The sequence below is a fragment of the Mytilus californianus genome, unplaced genomic scaffold, assembly GCF_021869535.1.
Source record: "Mytilus californianus isolate M0D057914Y unplaced genomic scaffold, xbMytCali1.0.p SCAF_4, whole genome shotgun sequence".
Taxonomy (NCBI): Eukaryota; Metazoa; Mollusca; class Bivalvia; order Mytilida; family Mytilidae; genus Mytilus; species Mytilus californianus.
Genome location: NW_026262690.1, coordinates 103232239 through 103256763, shown reverse-complemented (window position 1 = coordinate 103256763; position 24525 = coordinate 103232239). Strand labels below are relative to the sequence as shown.

General features: G+C 31.3%; 1 protein-coding gene across 2 annotated transcripts in view; it reads right to left on the bottom strand.

The window, feature by feature from the left end:
* Positions 1 to 24525, bottom strand: part of LOC127738934 (eukaryotic translation initiation factor 2A-like) — a 34338-nt gene that overhangs the window by 2955 nt on the left and 6858 nt on the right. Inside the window, exons 1-14 of one of the 2 annotated variants that reach the window (XM_052250431.1) lie at positions 19445 to 19685; positions 18262 to 18331; positions 15665 to 15739; positions 14110 to 14228; positions 12170 to 12269; positions 10517 to 10599; positions 8867 to 8967; positions 7683 to 7911; positions 7014 to 7082; positions 5827 to 5928; positions 4970 to 5144; positions 3082 to 3248; positions 2285 to 2392; positions 873 to 946 (exon numbers count right to left, since the gene is read on the bottom strand). In XM_052250431.1, the coding sequence (XP_052106391.1) occupies positions 873 to 946; positions 2285 to 2392; positions 3082 to 3248; positions 4970 to 5144; positions 5827 to 5928; positions 7014 to 7082; positions 7683 to 7911; positions 8867 to 8967; positions 10517 to 10599; positions 12170 to 12269; positions 14110 to 14228; positions 15665 to 15739; positions 18262 to 18331; positions 19445 to 19463 (1491 nt within the window). In that variant the 5' untranslated portion in view covers positions 19464 to 19685. Of the gene's footprint in view, positions 1 to 872; positions 947 to 2284; positions 2393 to 3081; positions 3249 to 4969; positions 5145 to 5826; positions 5929 to 7013; positions 7083 to 7682; positions 7912 to 8866; positions 8968 to 10516; positions 10600 to 12169; positions 12270 to 14109; positions 14229 to 15664; positions 15740 to 18261; positions 18332 to 19444; positions 19686 to 24525 lie in introns of those variants that run through there. The other variant, XM_052250432.1, reaches the window with a different exon arrangement.

Sequence of the window (24525 nt, the reverse complement as noted above, 5' to 3'; positions counted from 1 at the left end):
TTTTGCATTGTAACTGGTCAAACAAGTATGTATTTTACATTGTAACTGGTCAAACAAGTATGTATTTTGCATTGTAACTGGTCAAACAAGTATGTATTTTGCATTGTAACTGGTCAAACAAGTATGTATTTTGCATTGTAACTGGTCAAACAAGTATGTATTTTACATTGTAACTGGTCAAACAAGTACATGTATGTATTTTGCATTGTAACTGGTCAAACAAGTATGTATTTTACATTGTAACTGGTCAAACAAGTATGTATTTTGCATTGTAACTGGTCAAACAAGTATCGATTTTGCATTGTAACTGGTCAAACAAGTATGTATTTTGCCAGTTGAACTCAATCATCCATTCAGATCAAAAGTTATAGATACATGTGAAACAGATTTATTGAAAGGATCAACAAACAAGTAAATTCTCATGGTGATCAATTTTACTGCAACAATGGTAATTTGTTCTATGTCATTTCAGAGTATGACTGTTATTCAACATTATATTTACTTTAATTCTACATTCAACTGATACATGTAATAATAATTCTAAATCATTTTATACAAACAAAACGTAATATAATAGACACAAATGTTCCAACCAACCTGTATATAGCATTCTAAGCTGAATTCAGTCCATTTTTATTTTAAAACACTATCTAAAATCTATTATATTTATAGGTTTCAAAATCAAACAACTTTGAAATATGATTGCATTTCAATAAAAGTTTGAATCCTAAATTTTTCTCAATTTTGTCAAAATATATATCGTATTGATACTAATATTAACCATGTTAACCTTTTCATCAAAGAATGATTTTTTTATCATAAGAATATCAATTACATATAAAATGAATCTCTAGTAAATCAATATAACTTACACCATCTTCCTGTGCTGACTTAGCTTTCCTTGCCTCCCTTTTCTTCTTGTTTTTACTTGCTGCTTTAGATTCTTCTGTAAAAGTATTTGTTATGCCATTACTAACTCTGCAAGACCTTCATGGATAGCATAGGTCAGTAAACACCCCAGTAGTAGTCGTTGTTAAGTCACCAGTGTCACAAAGTTGACCCACATGTCATTAGTTATTAATATTGATGATTCAAAATGTTGTTATATTTTGTTCATGCAGCTAGTGCATATTTTTCTGATTATCATTTTTGCTTTAATTATAATCAGGCTATCATTCAACATGGAATGGGTTCAATTTTCATTTCTTCAATAAAGGAATAGGTACCTAATATTCTTTTATATTTTTATATGAATAACATTATAAAGAATAAACTGCTTCGCTGAGCGCAGCTGGATACGCCCACAGAGGTCCAACCCTGAACAGTTGGGGCATAAAATGGACACAATATTCAAGCTTGATATAGGTCTGAATTTGGATTGTAATTAAATATTTGACATATTATAGGTTTCTGAATAAATGTAGTCAAAGAACTTGAAATTGGTTATATGAATTGAATTTATATTCAATTAAAGATTTCTTGCTGTTGTGCAATACACTGTGCTGTTGCGCAATACTTAGTAAATCTGTTGTCAGACTATAAACAAACAATAACTTTTTCAATGTAAGAAATTTATGAAATACTAAAGGGAGGTTATCTTAATAGATATAAACCAAGCACCAAAGTTTAATGAAAACTGCTGAAAGTATTCTTGAGATATTGTCCGAAAACTGGAAAATACCCCTTTTTTTAATGAATAAAACCCCATTACTCAGAAACGTAAAATCTATTAAAATAAAAAGGGAGCGCATGTCAATAGATATTAACAATTCACCAAAGTTTCTAGTAAATTGGTAAAAGCATTTCTGAGTTATTGTCTGAAAACAGGAAAATCCCCCTTTTTATAATGAATAAAACCCCATAACTCGGAAACGTACAATCTAAAATTTATTTAAATCAAAAGGGAGCTCATGTCATTTCAATTGATATTAACAATTCACCAAAGTTTCCTGCAAATTGGTAAAAGCATTTATGAGTTATTGTCCGAAAAGTGGAAAACCCCCCTTTTTTTAATGAATAAAACCTCATAACTCGGAAACGTATAATCAAAATTTTATAAAAAACGAAAGGGAGCTCACGTCAATAGATATAAACAATTCACTAAAGTTTCATGCAAATTGGTTAAAGCCTTTTTAAGTTAATGTCCGACATGTTGACGACGGACGGACAGACAGACAACGGTATACCATAATACGTCCCTTAAACGGGCGTATAAAAACTTGAAAAGTATTTATGTGACAAATTCTGCTTCAGATTTTTTTATCAATAAAATATATGAACTAACCACCAGGATTTAGTTTCTTTGTTGGATCTGATGCAGCTTCATATTCATGTAGTTTTACTGATGCCTCTGTTCCTCTTGCTTGAGGTGGACGGTATGCTTTTTGTTTGGCTGAAATTATATATATTTCAGTTTTAAAAAGAAAGTCAGTGCAAAAATTCAAAACGACACAAAGGATTACCTTTGTCAACAAAATTATATCATATAAATGGATGAATAAAAGGCACATATACTTGTTAAGATTTAAATACTGGCCATTCACAATCCTGTCCTGTGTACTTTCAAATTGATTTTGATATTTAAACAAATGAGAACAGTATATATCAATAACAATCTGTTAGAATGAAAGAACAAGAAAAGATGAAACCTGTTCAATTATTGATATTCTAAAAAAATTGTTCCCTAAAGCAATGTTATGCTTAACAAACACAAACAAAGCAAGCTTTTTGCAGAGAAAATGGCAAATATAACAATAAGTTGGACACAATGTCACAGAAGGAATCCTGTTTTCGTAATTAAAATCATTTCAATTCTGAACTGTTGCATGCATCAAATCTTTCTTCAACTTTTTTTCATTAAAAAACAGGTGTGAAATGGCATGTAGTCCAGATTGTAAAACTGTGAAAAATGTAGTGACTTGTATTGACATTCTGAAAAAATGATAGCAACTCTCTACACCTCAAAAAACAATCAAAATTCAGTGATAAAATTTTCCAGAACACATGTTAGTACTACTTAGTTTATAGTTCTTTACAAGTGGGATTTGGGGATTTAGCTATGAATCTAAAAAAGCTTTTTACCATCAGGTTGAGGTACATCAACTGGAGCTTGTACTACACCATATTTGATAGGTCTCTCTGGGTAAGCTCCTTTAGGTGCTGGTTGCCATGCTGTTTCCCACAATTCATGGTTTTGCTCTAACAAAACTTGCTGCAACAAGGTACCTGTATAATGCCAAACTCTGTAGCTGTAAGAATAAAATATTAGTTTCTTGAGAGCAATATTAAATACAATGAATTATGATGCTACACTAACCTTACTTGTTAACTTAATTTTAGTAGTTTGTACACAAAGATCAATGATTAACGAACTTTTATAGACTCAATATGATTTACAGCTTGACATTTTGTAGACACCTGTTTATTGCTAAATATAACTAGAGGCTCTAAAGATCCTGTGTCGCTCACCAAGGTCTATATCCATAATCAACAATGGACTCTCTCCAACACTGTAGACAAGAATAGAATTCATGACAAAAATTTCTTTTTTGTTGATCTTGTATTGCTGATCATTTAGTCTGTTTAGTTTCTCTCTATCTACTGTAGTTTTTGCTCAAACACAAAAGAGGGTAAAAAAGTCCTTATTTAAGGGTAATCACTCTTATGAAGATGACAGTCTACTAAATATATCGGCAAAATTTGACTTGTTTGTGGATTTTGCCTTGCTGATTATAATTGTTGTATCTATTATAATTTTTATCATATAAGGCAAAGGAGAGGCGAGATACCAAAGGGACATTCAAACTCGTAAGTCGAAAATAAACTGACAATACCATGGCTAAAAAAGAAAAGACAAACAAACAACAGTACACAAAACACAATATAGAAAACTAAAGACTGACCAAACACGAACCCCACCAAAAACTGGGGGTGATCTCAGGTGCTCCAGCAGAGTAAGCAGATCCTGCTCTACATGTGGCAAAACACAAAAAAATTGGTAAAAATCGTCATTAAAGGGGAATAACTCCAATAAGGAGTTGTTTGGAAAATTTCCTCCATATTGTCTTAAATGCAGATCTTGTCTTGCTGATCATTTTTGCTCATTTAAGTTTCTATCTATCTATTATAATTTTTAAGATATAAGGCAAAAACGCAAAAAAATGGTAAAAATCATCATCAATGGGCAATAAATCTAATTGGGAGTCAATTGACAATTAAGACCATGCATACTAAATGTAGATCTTGTCTTGCTGATCATTTTTGCAACTTAAATTTCTCTCTCTCTAATATAGTTTTCAAGATAAAAGGCAAAAATGAAAAAAATGGTAAAATTTGTCATTTAAGAGCAATAACTCTAATAAGAAGTCACCTGACAGTTTTGACATCAATGAACAATTGGTAGAGCTCAATATTTAGAACTTTTTTGCTCTGTCAGATTTTCTCTATTTATAACAGTTTTTTTCAAAATAATAGACAAAATTTGCATAATACCCCTATCATACATCATCGGCTATGTTCTATTTTTAGCCATGTGGACCATCTTGGTTAGCAGGCGGGGTCATCGGACACATTTTTTAAACTAGATATCCTCAATAATGATTGTGGTTAAGTTTGGTTAAATTTAGTCCAGTAGTTTCTGAGGAGAAGATTTTTGTAAAAGTTAACGACTATGACGGACAAAAAGTGATGAGAAAAACTCACTTGGCCCTGTGGGCCAGGTTAGCAAAAAATAAGAAGATGTGGCGTGATTACCAGATACCATATGACGGGATTTTACAAACTATAGGTCACAGTATGGCCTTCAAAAATATCCAAACCCATATTGTATACAATACTTAGACTGTATGTTGCTCTCTAGATGTCCTTCTGTTATTTTTGTTTGTGGATTGCTGTCTCATTGATGTATCTCTTATCTCTGTATATTCATATTTATTATTAGATAAACCATGACATTGAAAGATAATCTCACCCATTAGCTACTCTGAGTCTTGGAGAACAAGTTGATGTTAGTATATGTTCACCATCAGGACACCATTCAAAACTTGTAGTATCTGGAGACTGTGTTTGAGTAATCTGTCGTTTTTGTTTGACATCCCAAAACTCCAAATTTCCTCTTAAATTGCCAAATCCTGCCAGACACAAAAGTGTCTCAGTTAAGGAAACAATTTAACCTACATGTCAAGCTAAATGATGATGATGATGGTCATTCCTTCATTTCCATAATTATTTAAAGTCAACAGTTCTCCAGATTTCTGTAGATTTACATCTTTTCATTAATAATGCAAGTTGAAAAAAACCATTTATTTTCATATAAAATATAATAGACTTTTTCCAGAATTGCTTTCAACTGAATATAAAACTTACTGACCTTAACTTAATTTAAATAAGCAATAACATTTTTCATTAAAATACTGTAATTTCCAAAACATAAATTATGTCGACAGGCTGCCTCAATTCTTTTTTAAATTGTGTGTTGTCTTTTATTTTCTTATTCAAGTTTGTGGTCTCCTTGTTGGTAAATAGAATATGCAGGTTGTTTTATTGTGCATTTTTAAGACTATGAATGAGATCTATATAGGCAAAAAGGGAGGTTTATGTGGAAGTAAGACTGGTTAAACCTAACCACATTGTGTGTCAGTACCAAGTCAGGCTGTCCAAAGTGGTGTTTGTTCTTGTTTTTACATTTTTTTCTCCAGAGGAGTTAGGGGTTGTTGGTTGGGGTGGTCTGTTGTCCAATATTTTTGGTAATTCCTCTTATCAATTATATATTATACAAATTTACAGACAAATAATTGTGTCTTGTTTTTATTAAATAATCAAGGATATTGTTCCCTTGTGGATTGTAGAAACAGCAATTCCTTGGTCCTGTTCCAAAATCAAATATAGGTTCTGTCTTCATGTTGTACAATGTGGCTTTGGCGGGCATAACTGACAGTTGTTAAGAAATCTAAGAACAAGTGTAACTTTTAAAAATATTAAGTTGTAACTCATAGTATTTTTCAGAAAAAATCTAAAATATGTTGGTTCAAATCTATTTCTAGAATTTTGTGCTTCCAATTTTTTTCAGTTGGTACAATGAAAAACTGTAAGAAAATATAAAACAAATTAATAATTGTATACTTTTTTGAAAACGCTATCAGAAGGTAAGTTTTTACTAAGACATTAAACTATAATAAAAGTATGTATTACAAATTTATCAATCATCATCTTTCCTAAAATAACAAGACATATGTCTGTCACATATCAGTAACTAGATGTGTCAGAATGATACAAATTTTCAATGTTTCAATTATTATCAGTCCCAATGAAAACTAACCTGAAGTTCTTATTGATGTATATAAAGGAGCAGGGGCAATAAGCCCAATATTTGGCCCAAATATTACTGCAAATTTAAAAGTTATCATACATATCCTTAAATTTGTCCTAACTAGACTAAGGTACAAGGTTTTCAGAAAATAAAAACAAATTTCACATTAAACAAGCTACCATGGCAACAAACCATGAAGAAATTTGTATATTTTATAAAATTTCTTGAATTTCCTTGTTTTTCATCAAATTCTAAGTATATTCAAGATTGGCAAAGTATGTGCGCACCCAAGAAACAACTTTATATTTGGTGAGATTATTTCAATAGTTATCATAAAGCTTCTCTTAAATTATTTTGATGTTTCTTGGCTGCGCATGATGTTTTTCCGTAATAGAAATAACGATGGAAAATTGCACAAATTCTGCATTTTTCATCTTTTTCATGAAAACGGTACATATTATGACGTAACTGTGACGTCATCATATAAACAATCTTATGTTTTTCATTTATATTTCTTCACTCTATGCATTTCCAAACATTATGTGCCAATTTGAAATAGTTGTCAAACATTTTATTTTCTTGGGCCAAAACCGGGCCTTAATGCCTTAATGCCTTAATGCCCCTACTCCTTTCTGAAATATAATCATTTATAACAAGGCATAGAAAGATGCATAAGAAATAACATTTTACAAGTAGAAAAGGATACATCCATACACAACACAAAATTCTGTGGACTTTGGACTCCAAGCAATATTATAAATAGGTCCATTCTTTGCTGAAATAAAATAATATATTGGACATCACATCAATGAAGAAAATATCCCTAAGTTACAAAAAAGCCATCTCAATTAACACCTTGGGTCATAGTTGCCAGCCAACCTCTGGTAATTAGATATCATAACATGACTTGTCATGCCAAAATGCTTATAAAATATGTGCTATGCTTTTTTTTACACTGAAAATCAGCCTAATAAGAATAGGCTTCTGTTTGCTGTTCATTGCGGCGAGTTGAAACAATGAGTTGAAACAGAATAACTGAATCAACGTCTGGCTTAAGCTTTTTTTCTTTCTGTTTAATATCTCAAGTCCCCCATTACAGTTGTGTACCTATTGTATCTCCCTCATGCAAAGCTCTGATTCCTTGTCAAGGTTTAGATTTACTTTTGGTCCTTTTTGGCTTTATCAGTTCATCAAGGCTTATATTAGGTTTTGAAATATTTTTGCCTTGGAGCAGCACTGAAGAGACACCAATTGTCAAAATGAATATCACATATGTATATCAATGTCAAGTCACCTATTAGAGTTGTGTACCTATGTCACATATGTATATCAAATTATATTATTTCACCTCTTCTAATGCTCTAATATGACTTACATCTAGGTACAAGACATGCATCACCATTTATATTCATGTAATGTAATCCTTGATCACCGTAATATGACTGATCAGATAATTCTGTAGAAGTTAAAGCTAATAATGCTGTTCCTGCATTGTTCCATAACATCTTCACATCCTCTGCTTTATAAAAACTTCTATTAGCAATGGCTGCTTGTTGTCCACCAAAATTAGGATATTTATATAATCTAATAAATGAAGGTTGTCCCTGCAAACAAGTGGAATAAAATAAAGCAAAGCAATATTATACATAATTACATGTATCATATATTATCTATATTCCAGTTTATTACAGAAAATTTAAGATTTTCTAATTTGACAACTAGTCCTAATATAATACAAGAACAATGGAGACCATATTCAATACAGCAATTTAAAAGTTTTTATTGATTTAATGCAAATATCAAAACCAAAACTGCAGGTAAAATCATTCTTTTAATTGTGCAAATTAACTTTTCACCATCATTGCACCAAAATTGTTTGAAATGTATTAAACATTTAATGAACGTTTGTTAACATGACGTCAGACAAACTGTTTCTGTGTCTTTATTGTGAACTTTCAATGCTATTTTAGAGTGTACAATAGAATACGACAAGGTATACAAACAGAATGTGGACCTTACAATATACATATACATTTTGCACTTAAATGATCAATTGTTTTACTCTATAAGCAGTTTGCAAGGAAGAAATGTATATTGCCTTTGGCATTATAATCAAGGGATATTCTTGTACTTATTAAATAAGTTAAATGAAAGGATATATCCTGAGGATAAGATTATCTTTAATTGTCAAAATAACAAATTAGCAGACTAAATTCAATTAAATTGTTAATCTTTAGTTTTTTTTAAACATGTTATTGGTTAAGATGTAAATTAAGATTGTTTAACCCTGCCACATCTTTTATGTACCTGTCCCAAAACAGGAACCTATAATTCAATGGTTGTCATTGGCTGTTGATCTCTGTCAAATTTGTTTTTAGATCACTTTTAACATAAATCAGGCTTTTGGTTTCTCTTTTGAATTGAGACCCATTTTGTCATGCAGGAGTCTGTTCAAGCAAAGAAAAAACCCCAAAATATCACCTCCCAAAGGCCAAAAATGTCTATCAAGAATTATCGATCTAGGAAAATTAAAAATCTACAAACATGAATCAGACTCACCTTACTTCCCGGTACATAACCAGCTACATAATATGGAGGGCCACTCACAGCTAAAGCAAAACTTGACACTTTCTGCATGTGTAACTTTGTTTTAATACTATCTGTTAATATATATATATATATATATTACGTTGTTTTCAATTTAGACTTGTTTATATTTTTTCGTTTGGGCTTGTATTATATTTGCCTTTGGGTTTATATGATCCGTTCATCCTATTTTGACTCCTCAAAATTCAAGAGTCTATCCTAAATTGAGGTAAATTGTATGGCTTTCCAAATACCGTTTCGATTCCTAACATCACTGAGGAGACATTAATTGTCGAAATCCGGATATGGTGTACAAAAACCTTTGCACCTTTTGTTTGCGGTATACCATCTTTTCTGCAAGTTTATTGTTTTCTGTTTAGTATTAAATTTATAATTAAGATCCATTTATTACATCGGTGATCTGTTTATTTGGCAATCGCCAATGGCAGTCAGCAGGGTTTAAGAACATTTGTTGTTCGACCTGTTAGTCAAATGCGTTTTGTTAAAATATACTTTTTCCCTTTTTTGGTCTTTTGGAAAATGTTGTTTGTGCTGTATTTAGACCCTTCGAACAAGAAATTTGTTTTGCATGCTCACGTTTAAAAATTGCGGTTTTTATCCAACGCAATCATAGGTTTGAACGTTGTTTTCAATTTAGACTTGTTTATATATATATATATATATATATATATATATATATATAAATTATTTCATACATACAAATCAAAGTCTTTCTGAATAGGTGAGCTGCTTTTGTATAAGAAGAGTCATGCCCTTGTATACTGTTGCAACAAACTTAAAATTCTGGAGATATGCCCAAAACTTAGTCATTTGTTAAACTATATTTGATCAATCTATTCTTAAATAAAATCCAATGGCAAATAATACACAAAACTTTAAGAATAAGACATGTTAAAAAGTAAGATGATTATATGCTGGCCTGTACTAAATTGACTTTCTGAGTTGATGTTCAATGTGCTAGCTGGGTCAAGATGCGCAATTCATTTCAGGTAGGTGGTAATGGTAGCCCTTATCTCAATTCCTCAGCCCATATTGTAAAGTTGGATATGTATGATGGCTTGTTTCGAAGCTGAGACATTTTTACATTTGTGGTTAAATTTTCGGGGTACGAATTGAGATTTGTTTTTTCTGTAATTTTTCCTTCCCCCTGAAAAGCCCCCTGTGATGTGTCTTTTCGAGGTAAAAAAATCTTTTTTTTTTCACACAATAAGTTCTTGGAAAATTTAGTTCTTTGCATACATTTAATAACTCCATAGTTTTTACACCTTTATTCTATGGTCCTCTGCTCTTTAAATCAGTACAAATTGTTAAGCTTAGTCACTTGTTAAAAATTGAAACATGTACCAATATCACTGCAGAGATTTTTTCGTTAATGCCCTATTTTTGAGTCACGTAGCAGTTAGCATGGTTAGGATTTAGACATTTATACAACATTGGATCAACATTTATATGAACGAACAAAATTATATTTACATGTGCCTTATACATTTGTTATAACAATGATTGATATTAAAAAGATAGCATTGTTCATCGGTAAATGAACGGTTATAAATTAAAAGCCGAAGTTTTTTTTTATTTCATTATGAATCTTAAGGGACTTACCAAAATCATTATTCTCAAAGAAGTGAAGTTCATTATTAACATTTCGGCAACAGATTCCTTCATCGTTCGTCCACACTGGATCCCTGTAAAGACACCCTTTTATATAGCAGTGGTCAGGGCTAATAACATCTCAAGATTAGGTCTACTTATTATTGCAGAAGATTTAATGAATATAAATATACCTGTGGTCAAGCACATGTTACATTATTATATCTGACAAAAGTCAGATTTCTCTACCCAAAAGGGATTTATACCTATACATCTTCGCTAGCCAAGGGTTACAATCCACTTCCCTCCTCTCCACCCTTGGCAGATTGAGATAGAATTTCGGAGACACAAGGTAATGATTTTCATTGGTTGCAGTTGAAACTCGCTGCATCCAATCAAAAAGCGCCTATAACATGATCACATGTAAATGTAGAAAGTGTATGTAAACAATTGCCACGTGCTTATTGTGCAACAAGTCTTTACATCCCTAAACATACGACTATATTTAGTGACAATTTGAATGTTTTTAATCAATTAATAGAAGTTCCTGTGTATGTTTCTTGCACAAATGCATGAATGTCAACGTATATTTTCGTTTCCTGCTTTCCCAAGTGTGTAGAATCTAGACGCTACCGTGTTTTTACCTCCAAATTGAAGAGTTCAAGTGCTACCATTGGTCAAGAATAATGTATTCGGAATGGGCGTGACTTAAATCTACCGATAGATGGCGCAACATTGTTATCACAAATGTTGGCTTAATCTGCCAAGGGTGGAGAGGAGGGAAGTGGATCGTAACCCTTGGCTAGCGAAGATGATATCTATATTGCAATAAATTATTCAGAAGGAGGTACATTCAGTATAAATTATATTTCTGATACTGTAAACACTAGAGTTTTATCAAAATTCTCCCAACGTACTGCACTGGTATTTATAAATAAATTCAAACCATTTGAACTGTAAGGGCATATAATGCAAATTACAAAGGACGACAATGAATTAAGACAACAAATTATCAAGAATAAATTGTTTTTCTTGTCTGCAGGATGATGATGATGATGGATGGCTGCTTAAAGTCCAGCGGCAAATTAATACGCATATTCAGGACGAGAACATATTAATGTAATATGAATATTTACCCTGCTTTTTACTAGACCGACACGCTGAGCCGATTTTCAACGTGCTAGTTCACGAGGTAACAGTCCACAGGAAGACATGTCACCTTACCTGGACACACTATTCTGATTTCGAGCCGACCAGTCTTTGCTTTTACTACTTAATGCCGCATGCTTAGCAGAAAAGCAGCAAATACCAAGTTTGAAGTCTTTGGTTTGACCTGGCTGGGGTTCGAACCCACGACCTCATGCACTGCAGGCGAACATGCGAGACCATTGTGGCGGTCCTTGTCTGCAAGATATTAATTGCATAACTACTGGGTCCATTTCTTGTCAGAAAAACATTGAAAATTGTGCATGGTTTTGACCAAATTTTTCGTGAATATTCCTATCCGATTTGCTGATATATTCTTGTATCCGATTTTGGATTACAGGATAAAATTTACATTAAACATATAGGAAAGTGCTTTGTGTTTTGAAGTAATATTACAATAGCCAATATATTAATTTAGCCAATATCCGATTAGGTAGTCTCCTGTATTAAATTTCTTACCAATTTGCTTGTTTCTTTTGAATCAAACTCTTCAACAATTTGCCAGTTTGCATGTTGTATATATGTAAATTTGCATTTCCCTGTTGTGTTTCTTGATTTACTGAAACATAAATGTAGTTTCTTAAGTTTGTGTTTCTATAATTCAAAAAGATCAGATATATATAAAAGATTATCACAAATAAACTGTTAAAACATTGCCTGTGTAACCTAATCACAAACTTGAACAATTGTTATTGCTGCCTACATATTCCTAACTAATTTTGCAGGCAAGACAAAAATGATATTAAAGTCAATTTGTTATAAATACCTTACAGACACTGCTCAAGTGAACACTTTAATTTTCATGGCCATGAATTTTCATATCTTGTGTTTTATCACTGCTGCTTCTTTATGGACAAAAAATGTGTAATTCTATGAGTTAAATTTTTGAATCAAATTTTAAGTTTTATTCACCAGAAAATAACATTCTAACATTTGTGTCTGAGTGTATTGCATATTCAAAATACTGTCCACTATCAGCTGTAAAGTTTACATTGGATGAGATAACTCTTATATGGGACAAGCTGACGTACTTGGAAATTTCCATCTTATCATTAATTGGGTCAGATTATTTATGTAACAATTTTGATATTGTTAACAACTACAAGCCCAACCCAACCCCAAAGCATAAGGGTTTTTATTTCTGTAAAAGATCTAATATTTCAAAGCAATTTTCCATCTTCAAGGAAACAACTTAAAACATTTTAATCAGGCATTATAGAAATAAACTGTTAACACAGAGTTAGTCACGCCTTTTTTGTTATTTTGAAGGTAAAATGCAAATATTGAAATTAAAATAGCAATACTTTAACATGTAATTATGCAAAATATTCAAGGTCAATGAACCATGACTTAGGAACAGGGCCAAAAAATCTCCATGGAAATGAAATGTGCCAATATTAATATAACTGCATACCAAATATCATTGACCTACCAATAGTGGTTTTCCATAAACTGACCTAATCACAAACTAATACGGGTAAACTAAGTAAAAGTTTGAAAGGCAATAGACCATGTCTGAGGGGGCAGGGCCAAATAATCTCCACGGAAATAAAATGTGCCAATGCATTTACAACTGCAAACCAAATATCATTTACCTACCACTAGTGGTTTCCCATAAACTGACCTAGTCATAAACTAATACATTGTTGATCACGCCAGAAACAGCATACCTATGCCTCGCTTTTTGACTCCATCAGTCAAGAAGGTGCGACAATAAATGTGGAGAACTGTTCTATTCAAGCAATTTTCTATGTCCAAGGAACAGAAATCCATTAAAAATTTCTCAACTCCAACTAAACTCAAAATTGAGGACCAAGGGAAATAGCTAAAAAGTTGTTCAACCAAACGATAACCAAAACTTGAACTGTTACATCTTATGATAAAACCATACAAATATACAATTAATTCTTTGTACCTGCTGTTATTTCACTGATCAAAAAGGGAGGGTCAAGTACTCTAAAAATAAGTTTTAAATGCATTATGATTTTGGTAATTACAGAATTTGGTGTCTATTCTAGTAAGGAACATTGTATATGTAGTCTCTAGTTATATTTTATTGTGGTTCTTTTTGTCCTTTTATGAATCTGGTGTTTATGGCAGATCTTTGTTCATTGATGGCAGTCTCTGTTAAATTTATTCACAACTTGCTTATTGATAATTAAGAGCATTTTGTTTGGTGTAAACAATTGTCTTGTGTTGAATATCCTCTTTTGACCTCTAGATGTAACGATTTTTAAGTTTTTTGAGTTTTTGGTTTGTTATCACATGGAATCATACCCAACATATGTTTATTTCACATTAATGCATATACATTTCTCGGTATGATTTTGTGTTGCCTTGACAGAAAAAAACAAAGAAACAGGTTCCTTTTTAACTTAAAATGCACTTATGAAATTTACCTGAATAATTTTCCCATACTAACAAAATACTGCCTTTCGGGGAAAACTTCATACACTGGACTTTTGCGTGAGGTAAATCCCACAACTGTTGGTAATCTGGTGTCTTCACAACTTTGACACTAAAAAGGTTTTAGAATATATAAATTTTATTTGGTGGATGACAGAATTCAAATGTAGTGGTACTCATTACTGCATAGGACTACACTTCCTAAAGCAGTTGGAATTTATTTCATATCATAAATCAAAGTTTTCCAAGACATTAGCAACCTTGGTATATATCTAAATGTACACAAAAATTTCATCCATTGCTGGTTTCAAGTTTTCTACTGTAATTTTGATGTTTCTTAATTTTTTCATGAATTCAGTTACTGCCTATGTCGGTCGTTTATAAAACTGAGTTTCACTTAAAAAAAAACTTTTCTATATGCCAAGCCTCCATTTCAAACTTCCATCCTTATATACTAGGCCTAGTGGTTGTCGTTTGTTCTCCATGGTGCTATCTCTAAATAGATTTTTTAATAGAGTATATTATTTATATATGTGGTGCTTTTATTTTAGGAACACAGTGTAATATCAAGTCCTAAAGTGTTATTTAAAAATACTGAGGACTGTGTGGAGAACACTGGATCCTACATATCAATTTTTCAGTTTTGGTATATATGCACTTTAATATAATCAAAGTGCTTGTGAGGGTAAAGATTGCTTTCATTTTGCAATTTTGTGAATTTTTAAATAAAACATGCTAGGCAAAATAAAAATTAAAGTTGGAGCTCTCTTCCTTTGTTCATGATTGTACATTTGTAGTTGAACCTATTTCTATAACAGATTCATACACCATGCAGTACTTTTAATTTTTAACAAAAAATATTTTATTCACAAGTATGGTAATTTAAATACACGTCATATTGTAACTTAAATATCAAAGTATAAAATTGAGAATGGAAATGGGGAATGTGTCAAAGAGACAACAACCCAACCATAGAGCAGACAACAGCCGAAGGCCACCAATGGGTCTTCAATGCAGCGAGAAATAACATATCTTCAATAAATTTCATGACATTGACTGGATAGGATCTAAATAATGATCACTTCACTTCACAGAACTATTTTGTTTGAACTATCAAAGGTAGTGATAAACCTTGGAAGATACAGATATCAAGTCAGTACCATAGGGTCTTGTTTGCTTTTCATGCAATCTTTACCCAAAAATCAATTTGACAAATCAACAAGGTTCATAGTTTTGAAAATTGTTAATCTTATGAATAATAGGCAAAACTAACAATAATAGTAAAAATCAAACATATGAAAATATTGAAATTTGTCATGTCTAAAACTAATTTTATGAAGGCCGTACTTTGACCTATAATTGTTAACTTTTTAAACATTGTGACTTGGATGGAGAGTTGTCTCATTGGCTCTCATACCACATCTTCTTATTCATATTTATTCTATGAGTAGTCATGGTACACTTATTCTATGATCACAGTCATGGTACACTTGTTCAATGATCACAGTCATGGTACACTTAGTCTATGATCACAACTAATGAATTTACCTGTCACCATTACACCATGCTAAAAGCGTCCCATCAGAACTGAAAACTACTACTTTAGTCTTTGAACTGGTTTCCCTGCAAAAGAAAAACATTAAATCAATTAAAAACTTAATTGTTTAAAGTATTTTCACGTTGTTTTTCTCAGCTGATTTGTGTTTGATATAAATTAAGTGTTCTATTTATGAATGGTACATTACAGAAGAAAATAAATGGAGAATGTGTCCATGGGACACAGATGATGCCCCCGTTTGCATATAACGTTATAAACGGACATAACTCAAGAACAGTTAAAAGTGATGCCACCAAAATTCAAACTTGATCTGTGTTTTGTGGTAATAAGCATTGTGTATAAGTTTCATAACATTTGGTTGAGGAAAACTAAAGTTAGAAAACGGAAACTAATTTTGGGATGTACATAGACGGATGTACAGAAGGACAAGGGTAACACTTAATGCCCTCTCTGCTGTGGCAGGGCATAATGAAATCCTGCTTACTTTATACACGACTTCACATTTGTTTTTTTGTTGTTGACCATTTAAATAAAAGAGGCACATTCCCTTTATATACATCTCACCCTGTCATGACTCTTTTAGACTCATATCTTTCCTGTTTAAGACTCTAGACAAGAAAAGTATGTCTATTCAATTAATCAAAATAAACAAGTAAAATAGAAACAAGAGGCTGTCAGAGTGACAGCAAACCGGATTTTCCTGCAGAGGTCAAACCCTGAACAGTTGAGCAAGTATGGACACTACATTTAAGCTTATAACTGTTCTGAATTTGGATTGTGGTTGAATATTTGACACAGCATAGGTTTGTGACACAAAATGAATGTGGTCAAAGAACTGAAATATTTGAAATTGGACATTTACCTATTATGGTCCAATATCCAAAATCTAAGTACATTGTCAGAATCAGCATATCAAAGAACTCCAAAAATTCAATTTTTGATGAAATCAAACAAAAGTTTAATTTAGGAACCTTTGGACCACAATGTGGACCAATTTGATAAAGGAGCTCACAATCCAAAATCTCTCAATACATGGTAAGATTCAGCATTTCAAGGAACCACATAAATTCAATTTTTGTGAATCAAACAAAGTTTAATTTTGGACCCTGATTTGGACCAACTTGAAAACTGGGCCCAAAAATCTAATATTTAAATACAGGTTTAGATTCAGCATTTGAAAGAACCCTATATATATTTAATTTAAGTTGAAATGAAACACAATTTAATTTTATCCATATATTTTCTGTGCAAAGGGAAATAACTCAAATTGGATAAATAGATATGATTATAATCAATAAAGTGATGACTAAGTTCTATAAAATTAGATATGATGTAATTTTTCAAAATATAATCCATAATATAATAACAACAACCAATGATGACTAAGTTCTCTAAAATTACATATGATTTAACACTCAAACATTGTTAAAATCAGCATATCAAAGAACCCAAGAATTCAATTGTTGATTAAACAAAGGTTTAATTTAGGACCCTTTGTACCTCGATGTGGTATTATCTAACTAATAACGAAAATAAATACAGGTTTAGATTCAGCATTTCAAAGAACCCTATATATATTCAATTTATGTTGAAATCAAACACAGTTTAATTTTGGACCCCGATTTGGACCAACTTGAAAACTGGGCCCAAAATCAGAAATCTAAATATATGTTTATTAATAGACAATATAAGCTAAGTTTTCAAAGGAGTTCACCTAATCAAAAAAATATATATAGCATTCAGAAAATTGGTTTTTACAGAATAATAAACAATTTACAATTTACCAAAGAAAAGAAAAAAAAATCAAAAATTTTATTTATCATTAATACAATGTCTTTTAAAAATCTATAGAACTTATCTGTAATTATCTTCAAAATGTCTAATAATGAACAGTAAATTTCTAACTATATTTACTACTATATAGCTTTTAATCATCAACACTTAGAAAACAGAAAATTTGCAAATAAATCTGTCACTCAAGATAAGACATTAACCATATGTTTAGTAAACTGATAACAGGACATATAAACAGGTGAAAATTATCTATAAAGGCTTAGTGTTAACAAACTTTATGTATATAATTAACAATTTCTGTTCAAAGGAAAATAACTCAATCACAAAAAATACCACTTATGGATATTAAAAAGGGCGATAACTCACAAACGAGAAAAGCTAAAATCGTGAAAATTGAACTTGACCTTTATTTAGACACAGGAAACAACTTATCTAAATTTGAAAAAATTTTGTCAAAGGGTTTTCATGTAATTGAAGAGACACTGTTTGGCAGCTGCCCGTCCGCCCACCCGCCCGCCGTACATCCCCAAATCAATAACTGATTTTTACTTTGAAAATCCGGTTAAAAACATATAATTCTTTTTGTTTATAGAACTTTTAAGGAGGAAAGTGCTGCTTTGAAAGAGTTGTAATAAAAAATGGATTTAGTGCTGCAAGTACTTTTGAGATTTGGCAAACTTCTTTTAAAGTATTAGTATTTGCAAAATCTCAATAACATGAACAAAATTACAAAATAAAGATATTCTAAATATATATCATAATTGCAATTAAGTGCAATTATATTATCAGTTACCCTGGGAAATCTGGACGAGATCCTAGTGTGGGTGGTCCATTTACCATCCAAATACCATCACTCCCACGAACTGAAACAAAAAAATATATAAACTTAAAACTAGAGGCTTCATGGAGCCTGAATTGCTCACCTGGAATTGTTAAATAACATTTGTACAATGCAACAAAAATATTTTGGGTTGAATGGAAACTGTAGTGTATGAACCAAAATCTTGTCTTGCTGATTGTTTTTCTTGACAGAGTTCATGGTTTTCCATTATAGTTTTCATGATATTAGGAAAAAAATTACAGCAGACAGGTTTTTTACAGTATTACATTTATTTAGTGACATTGTTAAAGCAATGTAGAGCAATACCTCCCAACACGGCAACAGCAAAAGGGAAAATCAACAATATCAGACTTGACCTCAATTTCATCATCAGTAACAACAAACTTATGAACTATGAACATGATGAAATGGTGGTATTGGTACAATGGTTGGTAATTCTTTTTCTGTTTGTGATAGCAAACATATGATGTTATAAACATGGGAATCTGATTGCTTGTTAGGGTATTGCATGTTCAAAATAAATGTATAATTTAATTATTTTTTGTGATTTATCATGTTTATTGAAACAATGAAATTTTATTTGTACTTGAACATTTTCAATGAAATCACATCAGCCACCAGATATCACAAATTTTTGCATAATGCCAATCTCTTGCATTCTTGTATTTTTGTAATACATTCAGTTTATATCTGAGATATCTAAAATTATAACACAAAGTTTTTTACAATAATCATGGTAATGTACTAATGTGAATTTTTTTTTAGCAGAAGTTGAAATTATGATAAGATATTTTATTTTCCAAATTGTGTCTGAAATGTTCACAGCTATTCCAAGTATTAAGGCAGAAACCTTTGAGTCATTTGAATAATGTCAAAGGGGATAATTTTTTCTTGATCTTATTATATGCCAATCGAGCAAACAAAATTATGATATATATAAATATATATTTTATATTTCCTAACAGTTCTGATAGTAGATTTACTGAACTGTTGTTGTTCAACACAGAGGTTTCATTATATTTTTTATTTTTTTTTTCAAAGAAATGAGTTGAGAAATAAATTTTATTAGACAGTTTGCTATTCTATCTGTGTATCGGTATCATTTCCAGCATAATCTGATAAAGCTGGCACTCACGTGTAATGGGCGGCGCCATCTTTAATCACCTGGTTCCCAATAATATTTCTTATCGTAATAGATTAAAGGGTGTAACCAGAGTACACATTAAAACCAGTTGTTGTAGCTTCGATACCCTTTGGAAGTTACCCTTCGACATACAAGTGGAGTTACATTGCTAGGAGGTAAGTGTCCGAGAACAAGTTATGTGACACGTAAATATGAAATTCGTACGCTAACTATCCTAAAAAGATAAAACACTTTTAATATTCCAATAAAATGTTACAAGAAGAATCATTTGTTAAAATTATTTACTATCTGTTGGAATTAAAATATCGATATAAAATGATTAATCTTCAGCTTTCACTTAGCCACTTGAAAGAACTATATCAATATGCGTAATGATTTTTAACGCGACACTTTAACACTTCCTTTTTCCACACAATTTGTTATGAAAAGTGACGTGTAAAGTGTTCGCACGAAATCATTTACACATTACAGTCAGATTCAACACCTGAAACCGTCATCATGCCTGCCACAAAACAAAGAATGAGACTTGCAAATGAAAAGCACAGCAAAAATATAAATACACGAGGAAATGTTCCAAAATCTTTGGTGAGCTTATAAATAATTTTTGAACTTTAACTTCAAAACAGCTGTTCGGTGTAAACCTGTATATATCGGTGAACAAATTGTCACTGCTTGTGATTTTTCCTTATATACTCTCAATTGAAATACTTTAACAAAGTTTCTACATCTGAACACAAGTGTAACTTAAATCTGTGATTGTCCCCGTGGTAAACCCATTGCGAAGATGTAGTAAGTAACCAATCCGGTTACCACGTCAATCTGACAGGACCAGTCACCTATATTGATAAGCCCTTTTGGGATTCTGTGTCAAAGTGATTTTCTGATTAGGCCACCCACCTAATCTGTACCCAGAAAAATACCCATTTTGTGCCATATATTTGCCATTTCATACCAAACAAACACCTTGGTACCTAATGCAGTAATGGGCTTTCTTCATATATATACCTTTTGGTTTTATTTAGAATGCATGACACCAAAGAGTAAACATACATGTATGTTATGTGTATATGATATACTCTTTTGCGTTAATGCATTCAGATTTTTCTTGTAGATCTTAGAAACTTTGAACCAATATTGATTTGTGATTTATAACAGAATTAATCAACCAAGGAATGATTATCTGCTTTTAGTTTTATAATCACTGAGTTATTTTTGTCAAGGAATGCAGGCAAGACTTCCATTTGAATCCTCCTTTTACTTGTGTATTTTGCTATCTGTTAACCAGGTGGGTTTAAATGGAAGTCTTTCCAAAATTCAGTTGAAATAAATATGTTTTCAAGAAGTAAGTCGTAAATTTTTATGTTTATAAATTATATATTTAGTGATCAGTATGGTACAAAACCTTAAAGTATTGGTCTCCTATATTGTAAGAAAAGGCTATAATTCCAAGTAACATGTTAAATTTTGGGATATAATATCCCTAATGGAATAAAGTTACTATGCCAAAAATAATTCTGGATTTTATGGAAAATATTACAAAGTGCAAGTGATTTCATAAAAGGCAACACATTTTGGTTAACAATTTTCTTATTCAGTTTCTAGAAAAGTCACATCAAAATTTACATCTGGTTATCTAAACAAATGCAATTTTTCATTTCAATAAATGTTTGCATATAAGTGTATTACTCATTTGGGCTTTAAATTTCTTACCGGATAACACCAACCCATTTAGACAACTGGTCTCACCCGGCTAAATAGGATATAAAGTTTCTTAAACTAAAATTTGTTTAAAATCAACTAGCAGGTTCACTTTAAAGTTAGTTTTAGATCTCAACTGGCAGCATCACAGTAAGGAGTTTTAACATTTGAGCACACTTTACAAATGCTTCAGGATCTTTCAAACACTTAAATGTACTTCCTGTTTGCATATGATGAACTTATAATTTTTCATCACACAATTATCCAGTACTTCTTGACAGCTAGGATTCAATTTTGGTCTTGTTCTCAACATAAATGAACTATTTGCCACTGGATGTAAAGCAAACAATAATTAAATTTAGTCAATCAATCATTGCATATTTAGTCAGCAGCTTGGGTTTGATAATTGTTAGTCAGCAAAATGTAGTTCTTGTTTTCTGATACTTCAATGAGAGTTGTGGTTTGTTAAGAACGACACCACATGCATTTTTGTTGAAATTCGCCATTCCATGATCTATAGTTTACAACTGTTTAATAGGAGAAAATATATTCCTTCAGTTGCATTTCAAGTTTTCAATCTTCCAATAGTCATTTCTTATTATAAGTAGATTCAATTATTCTTAAATAAGGTTGTTGTTTTGGTTTCTAGCAGGGACAAGCTAAAAAAAGTAGGTACATTGTGTATTTGCTGTCATATCTGAGATCGCTTTAATTAAACTTTCATTTCAGTCGAGTCATTTTAATTTTGTATCAATTCCAAGAGGCTATTTGACATACATGTAGTTATTTTCCCTAAAAAGATTTCACCATCAAAACACATGTACATTTTCATGATTATACATTAAAAAATAAAAGTGTCATCAAGTAAATGAATATATTATGATAATGATGCTTGTACTGATGTACATATATAATATTCACAAGTTTTAAGTTATGAAAAAAAAATAAATACATGTAGCATTCCACATTGAAAATCTTTCTGGTGTATTTTAGAAACCAGCAGAGGAAAAATACCCAGTTGGACCATGGCTGTTAGCTCTGTTTATATTTGTTGTGTGTGGGTCAGGTATGTTTGAGTATATTTATACATAGTACCATTAGTCAAAACAGTAGTACATGTGTACCAGTATTGTATAACCATGATAACATACATTTGTTTTAATTTCAACTATTAACAAATTTTATGGTACTTAATATTTTTTATTTATGCGCTTAGAAATGTTCATTGTTTTCTCAAATATGTTTCTGATGAAAAAAATTAACTGTTAAAAGACACAAAAATTTAACCTTGCATGGATGTGTGTAAAATATATTTCAATGTTTCCCTTTAAAATAACATTTTCAAAGGATGAAAATGCATGATCACCAAATCTTATCTCTCACTATAATGATAATTCAAGTATGGTCTTTCAAATTTAAATATTCTACTCACATATATGGTACACTGAGGATAAATACTGATAATCTTTCTGCATATTGTTTAATTACAATGCCATATGAAGTCTTCTCTAAATACATGTACAAAAAATTATATATTCACAAGTCAAATCAATATTTGTTTTCAAAATATATATATGGATTCTAATGTTTTTCCTTCTTTTTCAGCTGTATTCCAAATTATCCAAAGCATAAGGATGACGTAACAGCTGCTTATATTTAGAACATATTAAAACGAATGACTCTTTGGAAAACAACAACTTTTTTGTCTCTGGGATCAAGATTTTAGGACCACGGATCAGGATATTATTGAATTTCATTGTTATTGTTATGAGTGGCAGCATACAGGTTTAATGCCAAACTAAGTCAGTAAATTCTCAGTTACAGCTATATAGCTGTAGGTGAGGGCATTTGTTTTAAAGGCTGCTGAATCTTATAAAATACATTTGTTCATGTATGAATGAGTGATCACTTTTCATTGTTGTGTCAATATCAAAGAATGCAATCTACGTCAAGATATTTTATTTAATGTAATTAAAATGTTTTAATAATCGTGAGGCTTTGTTGTCTTAAGCATTAGTTGATTATCTTACCAATAGAATTGTTCATGCATATATTATAAAACAAGAACTGATTGTAAATGATGTAATGTATCTAAATGCATGTATTGTACAATACACAATTTTTAAAAACAGTGTTGCGATAATTAATTTGACATTTAAATAGTTTTGAATTATTCATGTTTTGCAGAAAAGAATGATACAAAGTATTATTTACATTTTTAGCATGAAAATTACAATTAATAATCATGCAAGTAAAGGTTTGGATTGTAACGTAAAAATTTACAACTAATGTTACCTTTGTATATGTGTCACTTTAGACAAACATGAAATTGAATAATAATTTATGTAAATATAAGGGATAACAGAATTGAATAACCAAACATACTGAACAGTGCAAGACTACAAGATTGATTGTTGGTTGCTCAACTTCCATTAACAGATATTTCATACATGTTCAGGACGAGAACAAATTAACAATAAATACAATAGGTAGGTCCTGTATGAAAGGCCGTGCAGAAGGAAGATCATGGAAATTTGGACTGTCACTGGAAAATTAGGGTGTATTGGGGTTTCCAGCAGGTCAGAAGAAGACCACTGGAGTGACAATATTCCCAAGTCACCCTTTGGGGGACTTCTTATAGAAAAAAGACATACAAATAATGACAAAATCATCAAATATATGGTCCTGATAGTCCGACTTGGTATAGGGACATCTTGAAAAGAAAACCCCACATACATAGTTTTAGCCATCCATCTATTGTGTTCTTCTATCATATCCAATCAATTACAGAACTGTATCTCCCTTATTGTTTAATATTTGATTTAAAAGGCCAAACATGCAACAGTAAATAATCATTAGTAGTCTGTTCAATGGACTGCTGAAAACCTAGCAAAAAAGACCTTTTATGAATTGTCTGCATTACTTCAAGGAACCATTTTATCTCAATTGTATTAGTTTCACAGAAGCAATACATTTTCAAGGAGGGTGTTGGTTTGATACTGTAACCCTTTTCCTTCCAATTATATTTGAAACATAGTTAATAAGTGCTAACAGCTTCATATGGAAACAATTTCACAATATTGACAAGAATGACTGGTCTACCTAAAAGCAATCTAAATGCCACCCTGACAAGGCATGTGAATCAGGACAGATACTGAATAATTCCATCTCATTTCTAGTATACAAACTATTCAGATATGCTGGCTATTGATTGATTTTTGAAGGGCTATATACTATTTTTATGGAGGATAAAAAAGGGTACATAGCAAAACATGACTATTTGGCAGATCTTCAAGTACCGGTAGATATATTTTTTTTTATCTGCAACCCATATTTCAATGAAACATTTAATAATAGAATATTTTTTAGAGTAA